The sequence below is a fragment of the Conger conger genome, chromosome 4, assembly GCF_963514075.1.
Source record: "Conger conger chromosome 4, fConCon1.1, whole genome shotgun sequence".
NCBI lineage: Eukaryota > Metazoa > Chordata > Actinopteri > Anguilliformes > Congridae > Conger > Conger conger.
The window spans coordinates 66,062,103-66,075,717 of NC_083763.1; the positions used below are offsets into that span (position 1 = coordinate 66,062,103).

Here is a 13,615-nt window from a genome sequence, read left to right on the forward strand (position 1 = left end):
TTTAAACCTGCGTTTCCTAACCTGCAGACAGAACATATTCCTCCATATGATGTTGTGCCTTCCATGCGTCCTGTGGTTTTGGTGGGGCCCTCCTTGAAGGGCTATGAGGTAAGCTTCTTTTAATAGTCATTTGCTGCAAATCTGTCAACCAAAGGCGAGTAAATTCAACAACATTAAATCTCATTCATATTTGAGACAAGTCCACCTCGCAGGAATTTCGGAATCCAGTTGGAGGACCCTCAACGCAGCAGTTTTTTTGTCCACATGTGCAGTCTCTGTCCATGCAATTTTGCATAGCCATTCAGAAGATTTTATCTTTCTCTTATTTCAGGTGACAGACATGATGCAGAAAGCGCTATTTGACTTTTTGAAACACAGATTTGAAGGGAGGTAAGTTTGGGGGCTATTTCTTACTGGCATCAAACTGTATTCCCCAAAACTTGAAAGGTATTTCCATTTTCACACTGTCTTGTGTAACAGCACTTCATATACATATCAACTGATGTTTTTGTAACTCAATAGAATCCTAAGAAATAAATGTTTGATCAATTTTTGTAAACTTCACAGTATTCACAGTATCACAGATCAAAATGATTAAAATTTGAATCAACTGGAGACATCCACTTTGATTACACTGAATTTCCAGTTTCTGGGAACTGCTTGGTACCAGTGTGTCACGTTTCCTTAACTGGCCACGGATAAGTTGGGATTCTCTGGTTTCTGCCAAATGGGCTCTGCATTTCTTGGAAATTGCACAGAATCCCTGTTATTCATATACGGACCCTCTAACTGGAAATTATGACTTATTTGATGGAAAAATGAATCATAAGTATAACACTGTTAAGTTTTTCAAATGTATTTCATAAATTCCTTTTGTAATGAATCAGTATGTTGCTCATCATTTAAAACTACTAGGAATAGTTTATGCAGAATATAACTTTTGTTATTTTGATGATACACACATAATTAAGTCCTGTCATCTGATGATGGTGAAGATTGAATGCTCCTTCCTCTCTTTACAGGATATCCATCACGCGGGTCACAGCCGACATCTCACTTGCCAAACGCTCAGTATTGAACAATCCCAGCAAACACGCCATAATCGAGCGGTCCAACACGCGCTCCAATCTGGGTAAGGAAAGACCAAGGTACCCTTTCTCTCTGGGTCTCAAATAAAGGTTTTCCCTTATGTAGCCCCTACTTGTAGCCCCAGTGGTGAATGGAAATATACCTCAGCCCAAGGCTTTGCCAGCATCACTCATTGCTGTTGACATTGATGCGTTTGTCTTGTGGTCTCTGGTTGGTTGTAGTGTTGTGGGTGTGGGGAGGGGACTATCAGATTGATACGGGTGATTTGCATTCGGAGCCTTCCCAGCCTCGCATGCTATCATATCTAGCGCCCAGCACGTCCCTCTCTCCGCCTCTCCCTCTCTCTCTCCCTCTCTCTCCCTCTCTCTTTCTCTCTCTCTCCCTCTCTCTCTCTCCCTCTCTCCCTCTCTCTCTCCCTCTCTCCCTCTCTCTCTCTCTCTCTCTCTCCCCCTCTCTCTCTCTCCCTCTCTCCCTCTCTCTCTCTCTCCCCCTCTCTCTCTCTCTCTCCTTCTCTCCCTCTCTCCCCCGGCCCCTGCGGCTGACTCCCAGGGGCGCCCCCCGTTCTGTGGGAAATTGCGGGACATGTTTTGGGACGGGGGTGGAAGTTGCTCACAAGCTGACCTGAGAGCATGAAGGAATGCGCAGCTTGACAGGCAGGACAGCAGGGTCACGTCACCAGCGACCGGACAGACGTCAGCGGAGGCCCTGATCCTGCAGGCCCGTGAGGGGAGGGGGGCAGCCTGCCTGCCTGCCTGCCTGCCTGCCTGCCTGCCTGCCTGCCATGGCACTCTTAAAAAACCTCAGAGCCTGCGTTTCCTCTCGAGGGGTGCCATATGGGCAGGCCGCGGTACAGAAATATACCGGCCAGATTTGCACCCATCCACGCTGTCATAGGCTTTGTGATGGATTGTACCAGTGAAGCACTCACTTTTAAACACAGCTTCATGTTGAAAATGAATTTAAAGTAACTGATATTTGAGAATGCAGTTTTATGCGGGAAGTGTAAAACAGGACAGGAATGAGCACCATCATACTTCTGCATGATACATTTCTTTGTGTGTAATTGCTGCTTTTAAACAAAATGTATCTCTTATGCTTGTTCTTATTATCTTTCATATCACCCTCCACTTTTCCACACCCTGTGGTTATGTACGATATATCTCTTTCTTCTGTGCCCGTTGTGTGCTAAGAGACCAAAGCTATTTACAGATTATAGACAGAGATTAAAATGATTTCTCACGACTTCTTTAGCAAACTGTATGGCCATTGGAAAATGGCTTTGGCTTCTGGTCCTTGTTTGTCAGAGGAAAACAATAAGCATATCAGATTTGGCCCCTCCCCCCTCTCCCCTTTGATTTCAGCGAATTGATTTATGAGTGATGATTGAACTAAAATGGATTCCTAAATAGTAACCTCACGGTTGACTGTGGCCAAGCAAAACACGGAGGCAGTAATCTCCGGTCAGATCGTCACGCGCTGCGTTCGGCTCCTGGCGGGCCTTACAGTGCAGCTGTCCCGAGTTAAACCTGCCCCTGGAACTCCCCCGCAGGCCTGGCCCATCCTCAGACATCCTCAGTAATCTCTCCCAGAGGTGGAAACGTATCTCTGTCCGCTGATGTTGCGGTGAGAGGTCAAGCCATTTTAGCTACTTTACATATTGAGGTCTGCGTGCTTCGTTTACCTCATAGATTAGCCCCAGTAAATTTGAGTGATTACCTCCCTCGTATACAGTTGTGGTTTTCAGCAATGCAGCCCCTCCAAAAAAAAGAACTGGGTTTATTATTGTTTATTGTTGTTTATTATGTATTACTTCAGTGGCCATAAACACACATAAAAGTTATGACAAGCTTATAATAGCAACTGACCTCAGGTTACTGACATAATGGACCATGTAATGATGCGCATTATGTCACTAGTAAGGTACCATCTTACAGTATGTCATACAGTATGGGAACATAAAAAATGACAGGAACAGGCCATTCAGCCCACCTAGGCTCACATTAACCGAAGCTGCTTATATGCATGTATGCATTTGCCAGTGGCTGTATTTGGCATTTGTGTTTTGTAGCACATATGACTCAAACAGCTGGCAAAAAAATATTTTAAAATAGCTGTGATCAGTAAATTGTTGTAATCCAACAGAATAGCACTGAATGTTAGCATGTGAGAGAGCACTTTTCTAACAGCTACACTATATTTGCAGCAGCAAGTCTGTACCTGTGAGTGTCATATTTCTGCAGTGTTTTGTCTCACATTATGACCACACATGCAGGACATTCACTGCCTCATGAAACAAGCTCCCGCTAGTATGATAGAAGTTTTACCAATATTCTTTGCACAGATCTTTCACTTTGTTCAGTTTCCAAGAGGTTTGCCCCTTTGCGGTGAACTACTGAGGAATACAGGCTACATGAGCCTGAGTAAAGAGTGATTCACTGCAGGCCGTTTCTCCTCATCCCCCCAACTCTTCTCTCTCCTCTCTGTACCTGAATCACTGTGAGGAGAGGTGTTTCAGCATATCTGAGCACCTCCCTCTTACCTCCTTATCTCCTTTTTCTGATAAAGGGCCTGGCAGTTAGTCATTCCTCTCTCTTTTGCTATGCCATCCAGCGTCCCTTTATTCGTATTTTACACGTGCACAGCTGTTAACTGATTTTACAGCTTCGTTTGATTCCGCTTTAAGAAGTGAGGGAAAAGCTAACTCAAGCTATACTCAAAGCTGAGGATGAAGACATCGCTTCGCTAAAAGATTTTAAAATCTAAAGGTCCTTCAGCAGTCGTCGGGATAGGATATTTGGTATTTTGTGAACATATTTACTACTCAGTGGTATTTCAGTACTGTGAGAGGCCCACGTATGTGATATTTGTTGTATGTCATATATTATGCATGATTATATTTCATTTTTAGCTGGAGAGTGTGTTTCTTTTCAGCAGGATATTTGCTGGGGATGTGCTGCTGACACCCTGGAGGTGGAATAAACGATCTCTCACAGATTTATATCGTGACTGTGAGATTTCACACAGCGAGCGCTGGATGCTCCAGCGCCGATATGGCCATGTACGGTAGTGGGCTGAGGACGGTGTGTCTGTGTCCCGTAGCCGAGGTCCAGAGCGAGATCGAGCGGATATTCGAGCTGGCGCGGACGCTGCAGCTGGTGGTGCTGGACGCAGACACCATCAACCACCCCGCCCAGCTGGGGAAGACTTCACTGGCCCCCATCATCGTCTACGTCAAAATCTCGTCCCCCAAGGTGAGGCCCGGCTCCGGCAAACCCCGACGTGCGTTCCCTTCAGGACACTCAGAGTCTCTCAGTCACTCCGATCCCCACCACTCAGCTACGACAGTATCATCTGGTCTACATGATGTACATAAGTTCATACATACAGGTTTTAGGCTGTCATCAGGGTCACAGCCGAAAGGTGTAGTCAATGTACAGTATAATCTTACAACATAAAGATTCAACGTTAGGTCCAAGAGTGACTTAGAGAATGCAGTATTCTTTGGAAGAAAATGAGATGGGAAGGGGGGGTGTATATTTCTAGATTTGCTATATGATTGTTTTGTAATCCTATGCATTATATTATTATCAGCAGAGGTGGAAGGTCCAGGGGTCATCAAGTAAAAGTCCTTTCATGTGTTTCTTCCACCCATGAATCCAGGTGATTGGAACAACATACTGGGATGGACTTTTACTTTCTGAACCTGCATTTTCCATCTCTGTATCAGTGAATGCATTTCAATGGTGTGGCGTCCATCTTCCGATTGACAGTTTGATTAAGTAATGGGGAGCTTTGGTGGAACATCGCCAGCATGTCTCACAGATGGAATGGATGTCTGCTTGTCACCGGTCATATTGCTTGTATATGAAATGAGCACAGGCACTGTGAATGATGCCCTGGAGACTTAGCGCGCTCGACCGCCCTCGAGCCATGACTCGATTTACCGGCATGACCTTCCTCCCGGAGAAAACACCGGCAGTGTGATTAAAAGATCGATGAGAAGGTGGAAAAACAGCATGACATAGAGACCATAGAGATCCACCCCAAGATCACTCATTCAGATTGTTTTGTAGTATTTTACAATGTAATGCATGACCTGCTGGTGTGTAAAAACATTTAAAATAAGTTGAATGGTGGCTCTTGAATTTAAATACATTGAACAGTACTGGGATTGTATCCTGCATTAGCTTGACTCCACTCGATAAGTCATCTACTAAAGGTCAGTTTTTTTTTCAGCAACCCAAAATAGAAAGACTACAAATGAGGGGCATTGCTTTCTAATTTCATTATTCATGAATGTAATTGTTCCCTGTCTGCTACCGATTCCTCTGTAGCATTTATCAATGTAAATGAGAACAAATTCACAACTGCGTATCATCCAAAGTCATGCATGCTTTTACCAAGCTTGCGATAACTATACTGTACCATGTCATTTACATTACATTGTATTGGTGTTATTCTGAGAATATTTTTCAGACCATTAAAGGAGCCGTGCCTGAAGACCCCTGTTAGCAAGCCGTTTAAAATTCAATCTGAACTGCAATAACACTCGTCTGCTTCTGTTTGTGTAATGCTGGGTCCACTCACCCTGTTTCACCCCCCATTTCCAGCGCAACATATTTCAGATTTTAGTTCTGAGGAATTTGAGCTGTTTGATATAATCGGGCTCAGTCTCTAGCTCCTGCTGCTTCAAAGGGAACATGGTCTCACAAATTCATCCATTTTGGCTGGTGCTTTCCTCACTGCTTTCCGTTAGGTGTCGGTAATGTAATCCATGTCATGGTGGTGATAGGACGTATCAGCGGTGACTCAGCACTGTAGTCTTTTGAGCCCAGTGTTTGTGACCAGGCTGCCAGATCCTTCACTTCGGAGCCGGACGCAGGTTGCCTTTAAACAAACAGTTGGACAGTCGGGGGCTAGAACGTGTCAGTCACTTTTGGTGAAACCTGCAAGGAGACTTAAAACAATGTAAGCAGCAATGCAGAGTTTGATTAAATGGCCTTTGTTGACTGTGCTCCCACTGAGACATAGTGTTCCTCTCTCCCTCCCTCCCTCTCTCTCTCTTTGTTTTTTGCGCTATTGTCCCAGGTCCTACAAAGGTTGATAAAGTCAAGAGGGAAGTCCCAGGCCAAGCACTTAAATGTCCAGATGGTCGCAGCTGACAAACTGGCGCAGTGCCCTCCCGTGAGTACAGCCGAGATAGCTGCCGCAGTTAGCAATCAAGGGCAATTACACAAGACTGCCACAGATTGCCCACCTCCTCACTCCAGCCTCAGACTTACCATTACAGAACACGCACAACTGCGTCTACTGACGCCACGGAAGAACATCTGCTGTGCGCTTCACGCGTTACCAATGACATTCTGAGATCAGCTTGTTGATTTTGTGTGTTTTATGAGGTATGTGAGCAAATGAGTGCTTCCTCTTATTAAGATTTCGGTCACAAGGCTTGATAGCGAATATAATCTTATGTGCGTGAGCAGTTCAGTGGTGTTCAGGTTAGAGGAACATATTCACCTGGTATCTAAAAGCATACCAAACCACAAGGGGCCTATATACTTCAAATATTTTTAACTAATTTGGTCTGTTATTAAAGAGGTCACCCTGTTTCTCTAATTGACATATCTTCCTAAGTTTTTTTCAGTGAGAAATTGGGACACAATCTGATATCATGAGATTTTTACATGTGAAAAAGATGTCCTCCTTTTTCAATTTAAAGGGGACGAATAAGAACTGTTTGACCCAAAACCTCATTCTAAATCACCGGCGGACACTGTGGAAGGAAGTAGGGTTACCAGATGCCTGGTTTTTGATGGAATATCCAGTTTCCAAATAATTTGTGCAGGTCTGGTTTGTGGCCCCGACCGGATTGAAAGAACGTTCCTTTAGTTTGTAATGAATTCCCAACCCTGGCAACCCCAGAAGGAAGGTGTCTGGTCTCCTCACTGTTCCCTTCCTCCTTCAGGAGATGTTTGACATCATCCTGGACGAGAACCAGCTGGAGGATGCGTGCGAGCACATGGCTGACTACCTGGAGGCCTACTGGAAGTCCACCCACCCTCCCAGCTGCAACCCCCCCAACCCCCTGCTGGCCAAACTGGCCACGGCAGCCTTGCCCTCCAGCCCCGCGCCCATCTCCAACCTCCAGGTACAGGTCCTGACCAAGCTGAGGGCCAATGTGGGCCTGCTCCTGGGCCGGGACAAGGAGGCCAGGGACCCCGGAGACTCGGTGGAGCTCAGCAGCCTCCACAGCACAACCGTGTCAGGATAGAGAGAACGGAGGGAGAGAGAGAGAGAGAGAGAGAGAGAGAGAGAGGGAGAGAGAGAGAGAGAGAGAGGGGGGGGGGGGGTGGATTGAACAGAGTTAATGAAAACTATCTGTGGGATTAACCATGGAGACCTGCTCTAACATTCATGGTCAGGAGCATGCTTGTGTTAGTTTTGAGCCTTGCAAGATGTTTCATGATTTTCATAACTGGTTATATTTCTAATGCACTAATGTCAGTAGCAGTATCTGGTCAATAATTGGGGTTTTAAGTTGGCAGTTGCATGATTTTTATTTAGCTTTGTGCTTCAGTGTGGAAATTGTCTAGGGACTTCATCCAGAGGAGAATTTGACTTGTTGAGAGAGCAAGTACTTTCAGTGAAGGGTATTTTAGGCTGGCTAATTAGTGGTGCAATGGTAGAATGATTTTGTGCACTTCATTAGATGGGAGAGTGAAGGCTTGCTGGCACGTTGATGAAATAAGATTAAGAATTTAAGCAGTGAGAGGTGCTGGATTCTCTCTTGCCAGAATATTGACAGCTATATATCCACTGTAAAACTCAGATTGTGCTACAGTTGAGTTTCAGTGCAAGGATCATACCACAGGGTACAGCTGCTGTGTGATTGGTCTCCATTCCTTGCATGATATTTTGGTATCCTTTAAAATGTTTCATCCAATGTGTACATTTTGTGATTCAATGCATTTTGTGATTTTGTATTAACCCAATTTACTGCCACTTGGTTTGAAACTAACGTCCTATTTCAGACACGGGGTATAAAAACATACGCAAGATTCCCTTCATTACAGAATATTAATGGGGGGGGACCATTACAATATGTCTAAGGATAATCCAACTTGTCAATTTGACTGTCGGCTACAAAATGGCATTGCTATTATTAGGCAGGAAACCATTGAATAACCAGGAGCTAAATCAGGCCTGGTGTAGCAATGCCGGAAAGGTAAACAGTGGCACTCATTCCACCTCACGCTGTTTGCACGTATCGCATAAACAAGCTTGCAGGACAAATGCATTGTCCTTGCTCACACTGCCAAGCCCGCCCCCAGAATTTCTCAGACCTGCCTAAATGTCAGTTTAAAGTTACTTGATGACATTTTTATGGGCGTAGTGTCTACAATGTAACATCATTATCAGTGCCCGCAGAATGCCTATTGCTTTTTAACTGAATTCTCCTGGCCTCTCTTCTCTTATTAAGTCAATTGTAAAAGTCCAGCAAGTGCCAGAGTGTTTTGCATTACATGTAGCAGACACTCTTAGCAGAGGAACGTAAAGAGACTTATTATTCATATAGTCAATTTATACAGCTGGATATTTACTCAAACAGATACAAACCTTACCTTCCCTCCTGGGAATCAAATCTGAAGCCTCTGAGTTATAGCCCCATTCCCCTAACCACTACAGCCTCCATCTTATTTTTCATCCTGCAGGGATTATAGTGCTTTGTAAGAGTTCTGTTATAAGATAAGACATGCTTTATTGAAGCACGTGGGGTCATTTGTCCTCTGCATTTCATCCATCCTTGTAACTTAGGAGCAGTGGGCAGCCACAGTGCAGTGCCCAGGGACCAACTCCAGTTCTGAGGCCAGTGCCTTGACCAAGGTGCAATGGCAGGAGCACACCTAACGTGATATGCTTATCTGCTCTTAGCAGTAAAAATCCTAAAGCACCATTTAGCCAGAAGCATATTTGATACAAAACTACAGCACATTATTGTGTGTGCTGTGTCTGGGGCCCCATTAAATGAAAATGTGCTCTTTGGGCTTGAGATGGTCATGGTGTGATAGAGTAATGCCTGTGCCTGTAGTCTTTTCTCCATGTATTTCATTTACATTTTTTGATATTTTTTTCATTTTTTCCTCCCCCTATTACCTCCCCTACCCCTTGGGAAAATTAACAAGACGGAAAATTCAGTTGAATCAGATAGCAATCTCGCCGGTGAGTGCGCGAAATGCAACAACGAGCAGTGTGCCCTTCGCTTCTTAGGACAAGACAGTCGCTTGTAGCAGTGGCGTTACACGTTGATATTCAGTGAGGTATCAGCGCTGGTCCTGGAGGCTCTGTTGGTCACTATCAAAAAGGCAATTCAGCTTCATCTTAATAAAAGTATGCTATAAAGGTACATAAGCAAAACTAAAAAATCATGATTGGAGCAAGTTATGTAACAAGACAAGGAGCCTCCAGGAGCACAGTGGGGTTTTAGTGGTTGGTACTGCACTGTCAACACTCTTGAGCGTGCATGCGTGAGTGTGTGTGTTGTGCTGTGTGGCGTGTGGCTTGTGGTTTGCGTGTGTGTGTGTGTGTGTGTGTGTGTGTGTGTGTGCCTAACCCTTACTAACACGCGGTGTGTCGCTAACCCAGGGGGAGCAGAAAGTTGAGAAGACAGTGGGGGAGAGGAAGGGCTCTCGAGAAGACCACGAGCACCACCACCATCACCACCATCAGCAGCAGCAGCAGCAACAAGAGCAGCAGGGTGAGGAGGGGGGGCAGGAGGGGGACGTGGAGGGGGAGGAGGAGGAGGAGGAGGAGGAGGAGGAAGAGGAGGAGAAACCCCTCCGGACTGAGCCCAAGCGACACCAGCACACCCACCACCGCTCCTCGACCAGCCGGACTGAGCACCACCACCACCACAGCAAGGCTGGCAAGGGCCTGTCCCGGCAGGAGACCCTGAACTCAGAGACCCTGGAGAGCAGGGACTCGGCCTACATGGAGCCTCGAGAGGACCTGCCGGAGCAGGACGGCCGGGGGGGCGAGGCGGCTGTGGGCAGGGGGGTGGGGCCGGGGCGGCAGCGTCACGAGGAGGCCCCGCCCCCCCCACACCCGCACCGGGAGCACAACCATCATCACCACCACCACCATCACCGCGGCGACGAGTCGCACACAGGACACCGCTCCAAGGAGCGCGAGCAGGACCACAACGAGCGCAACCGGCAGCGCAGTCACCACCACCACCGGCCCTCCAGGGACCACCACCACCACTACTACGACAGGGACAGGGACAGGGACAGGGACGGGGAGGTGACCGCCAAAAAGAGGGGGGACGCAGGCGAGTGGAACAGGGATGCCTACATTCACCAGTGATGGGCCAACACACACACACACACACACACAGTACACAACACAAACCACACCTGCACACACACACACACAGTACACATACACACAGTCCACAACACAAACCGCACCTGCACACACACACACACAGTACACATACATACAGTCCACAACACAAACCACACCTGCACACACACACACACACACACACACACACACAGTACACATACACACAGTCCACAACACAAACCACACATGCACACACACATGCACACACACACGCACACACACACACATACAGTACACAACACAAACCACACTTGCACACACAGGCACACACACACACACACACAGTGCCAAGACACACATACAGTATGCAGACACACACTCTCTCACACATACACACACAGTGTATACAGACAGAAACCTTTCACACACACACACAGAACACAGACATGTGTACATACAGTACACACACTCATACATACACAGTACAGAGACTCAACCACACATTCACACACACATACCCACACAGTGCACAAACAGTACACTCACTCACTCACTCACACTCACACCTCTGCCATAATGCTGCTCTGCTTCGTGACTCACCCAGGTCCCACACCCCTCCAGAATCCCAGGAGCAATCACCTGGTTGCATTTCTGAGGAACAGGTGTTGCTGCCCCGGCAACGCCATTATTTTTAGAGGATACAGACATACGTGCTGCGTTCATACATGTTGTTGTCATGTATGCGTGTGCGCACGTGAGAACTTTCATAACTATATACATATTTTAAATGTGTGTTTAATGAGCATGGCACAAGGACAGAATCCTCTGCTGTACCGAGCTGTACTTTCTGTGATAGTTTCTTTCTTATTGGCTTGAACAACTTGCAATCAGACTACTGTTTTAGAGATTAATTTGATTAGTGGAGAGCTGATGCCATGCAGTTGGCATCAACTAAAGTTAAAGCTATGTTTCAGTTATTTATGTATTTTCTTGGGTTTCTTGCTTGCTAACGTTTTAGGTTTTTTATTATTATTTGTGTTTTTTTTTAGGCCCTTTGATACCCATGCCTCCATTGGGATATGTTTTGGTCTTGCCTTACAAAGAGGAAACAAAAAGTTACTATTACACTGCAGTACAGTTCCATTTGTAGGCTCCAGAGACATTTTATAAGAGTAAAACACTTCTTTTCAAATTTTTACAAGCCATTGTTGATTTTTAAATGTGTCAAAATAAGCAGGGTTTATCATGGTCTTGTCTGATTGTACCAGTCTTTGTTAACCAAGAAATGCATTCAGTAAGATGACATTGTGTAGGACTTAACTGAATGCATTTGAGGTACAGTATCTGTTGAGTTTTCTTCCTCCTTTGTAAGGTTTTCTGGGATAGAGTTTCACCTTGAAGTGTATACTCCAAACAGGAATTAATCAGTGCTATATGCATAATGCAGTTCCTCCTAAAATTTAATGTGTGGTCGTTAAGTGATTTTAAAATGGCCGGTGGTCAGAATAGCCAGCAGGATTGGTTTGGTGAATATTTTCCAACCTTGAATTGTCCTCTTTTGTTTTTATTACAACAATCTCCCGTCTATCCTAAATTAACTGGATGAAAAGCTGAACTATTTTTATATATGTAGCAAGCAAGGAAGGAAGGTTGCATAATCCACTCGTCTCCCTGGTTTTTACATTGAGAACCCAGCGTTTCTGCTCTCATTTGTAACTTGTGTGAAGGCATGTCTCTTCATTTACTACAGAGGAAAATTATAATCTGTGCAGGGTACTGTATACATCCATTTGTGGAGAAATATGTTGGGGTTTTTTTTTTTCTATACCATTTCTAAGCATTTGTATATACTTCATGATTGCCTTGGTAGAGGATCAGTAGGAACTGTTGCACTGTAAAATGGATTTTATTTATTTATTTAACTGTCCAATTGGTGGCTGTGACATACTGGTTTATTTTAAACACGTGGGCCTCAGACTGATTCAACAGGAGCCAAGTTCCAACCCTTTAGATTTCATTTTTTTAATAGGTTTTTCTTTTGCCTGCAGCACGGTGTTTGATTTCTTTTATTTTGGTGAAGAAGCGTTTCACTTTCTGGCTTCACCTAAGAAGAGCACAGCATCGGTCATTCTGTTGACAGAACTAGTTCCTCGTTAAGAGGAGTGTGATTCATATGCCCTCGTTTGGTGTGACTTGCAATCCCAAAATTTCTGCCCCTTCTCAATTGTTTTTTTTTTTTTTAGTTTCTTCCAATTTTTAGGTTCAATGTCAAATTCATAAATTTGCTACACTGGTAGCACATTGCATTTGTAATAATGTACATTTTAATGTACATAAATGTATAAAAAGAAAAAAATCTGAAAATAAACTTGGCAACACAGGCATATGTAGATTATTAATGTGGTAAGTCTCTCATCTTAAATATTTGAATCAATATCTGTTTCATTATGACCTGCTATTAGTTTCTGTGTAGTTTCTTTACACAGTAAAATGTCCAGTGTTAGTTGAACTCAAACAGAGTACATATGAGTTCAATATGGATCAGATGATCATATGGGTCTCCTAAGGACCTGTGTACGTCAGACTTCATTCATTGCATTTCTGCATTTGTCATCCAAATTCAGTTACAGGTTTGGCGTGTAGCTATGCTAGCCAGCAATTTCTCAATCCTGAATCAAGCGCCCTCTCCCCCCCAATGAAGCGAAGAGTAAGAAATTGAGAAGGCTGCTTTGTCTAAAAATAGCCCCTGTGAGAATCCCAGGTGGACGTGGCAGCTCCTTTTAGTCGCCATGACGACACCGGTGACAGCAGCGGTGACTGTGTCTCTGTCTGGCTGAGAGTGGCTGCTTAGTCAGCCCGCCACAGGCAGGCTCTCCCCATTGTAGTAACAGCAGAACTAGTCCCACTGGTCCGGTCTGCCCTTGTCCCCGCATTTCATCCTATTTTGGACATTTTTGGGTACTAAAATCAGCCGGCCAGTGATGAATGTTGGAAGACTACGCCCACGCAGCACACAGTGACATTTATAGATGACCCGTACACAGTCCGTGCAGTTATGGTACTGTTGGCTATGCCTCACAGTCTGTTTCACTGTGTGCCGTAATGTTTGTCTGTCTGTCTCTCCTGTTTTGGGATGTGGTCGGCTGCCTCTCAAAGGCAGGAGAGGGGACTGGAAGCAGCC

General features: G+C 45.1%; 1 protein-coding gene across 4 annotated transcripts in view; it reads left to right on the plus strand.

Annotated features, from left to right (window-relative positions):
* The window catches only part of cacnb2a (calcium channel, voltage-dependent, beta 2a), a 79,723-nt gene extending 66,894 nt beyond the window's left edge, over positions 1-12,829 (plus strand). For all 4 annotated transcript variants that reach the window (XM_061239151.1, XM_061239153.1, XM_061239152.1 and 1 more), the window contains 7 exons: positions 28-108; positions 332-390; positions 1,023-1,132; positions 4,189-4,340; positions 6,178-6,273; positions 7,055-7,237; positions 9,733-12,829. In XM_061239151.1, coding sequence (XP_061095135.1) covers positions 28-108; positions 332-390; positions 1,023-1,132; positions 4,189-4,340; positions 6,178-6,273; positions 7,055-7,237; positions 9,733-10,452 — 1,401 coding nt within the window. In that variant the 3' untranslated portion in view covers positions 10,453-12,829. The remainder of the gene's footprint in view (positions 1-27; positions 109-331; positions 391-1,022; positions 1,133-4,188; positions 4,341-6,177; positions 6,274-7,054; positions 7,238-9,732) is intronic.
* Positions 12,830-13,615: the final 786 nt, after the last annotated feature.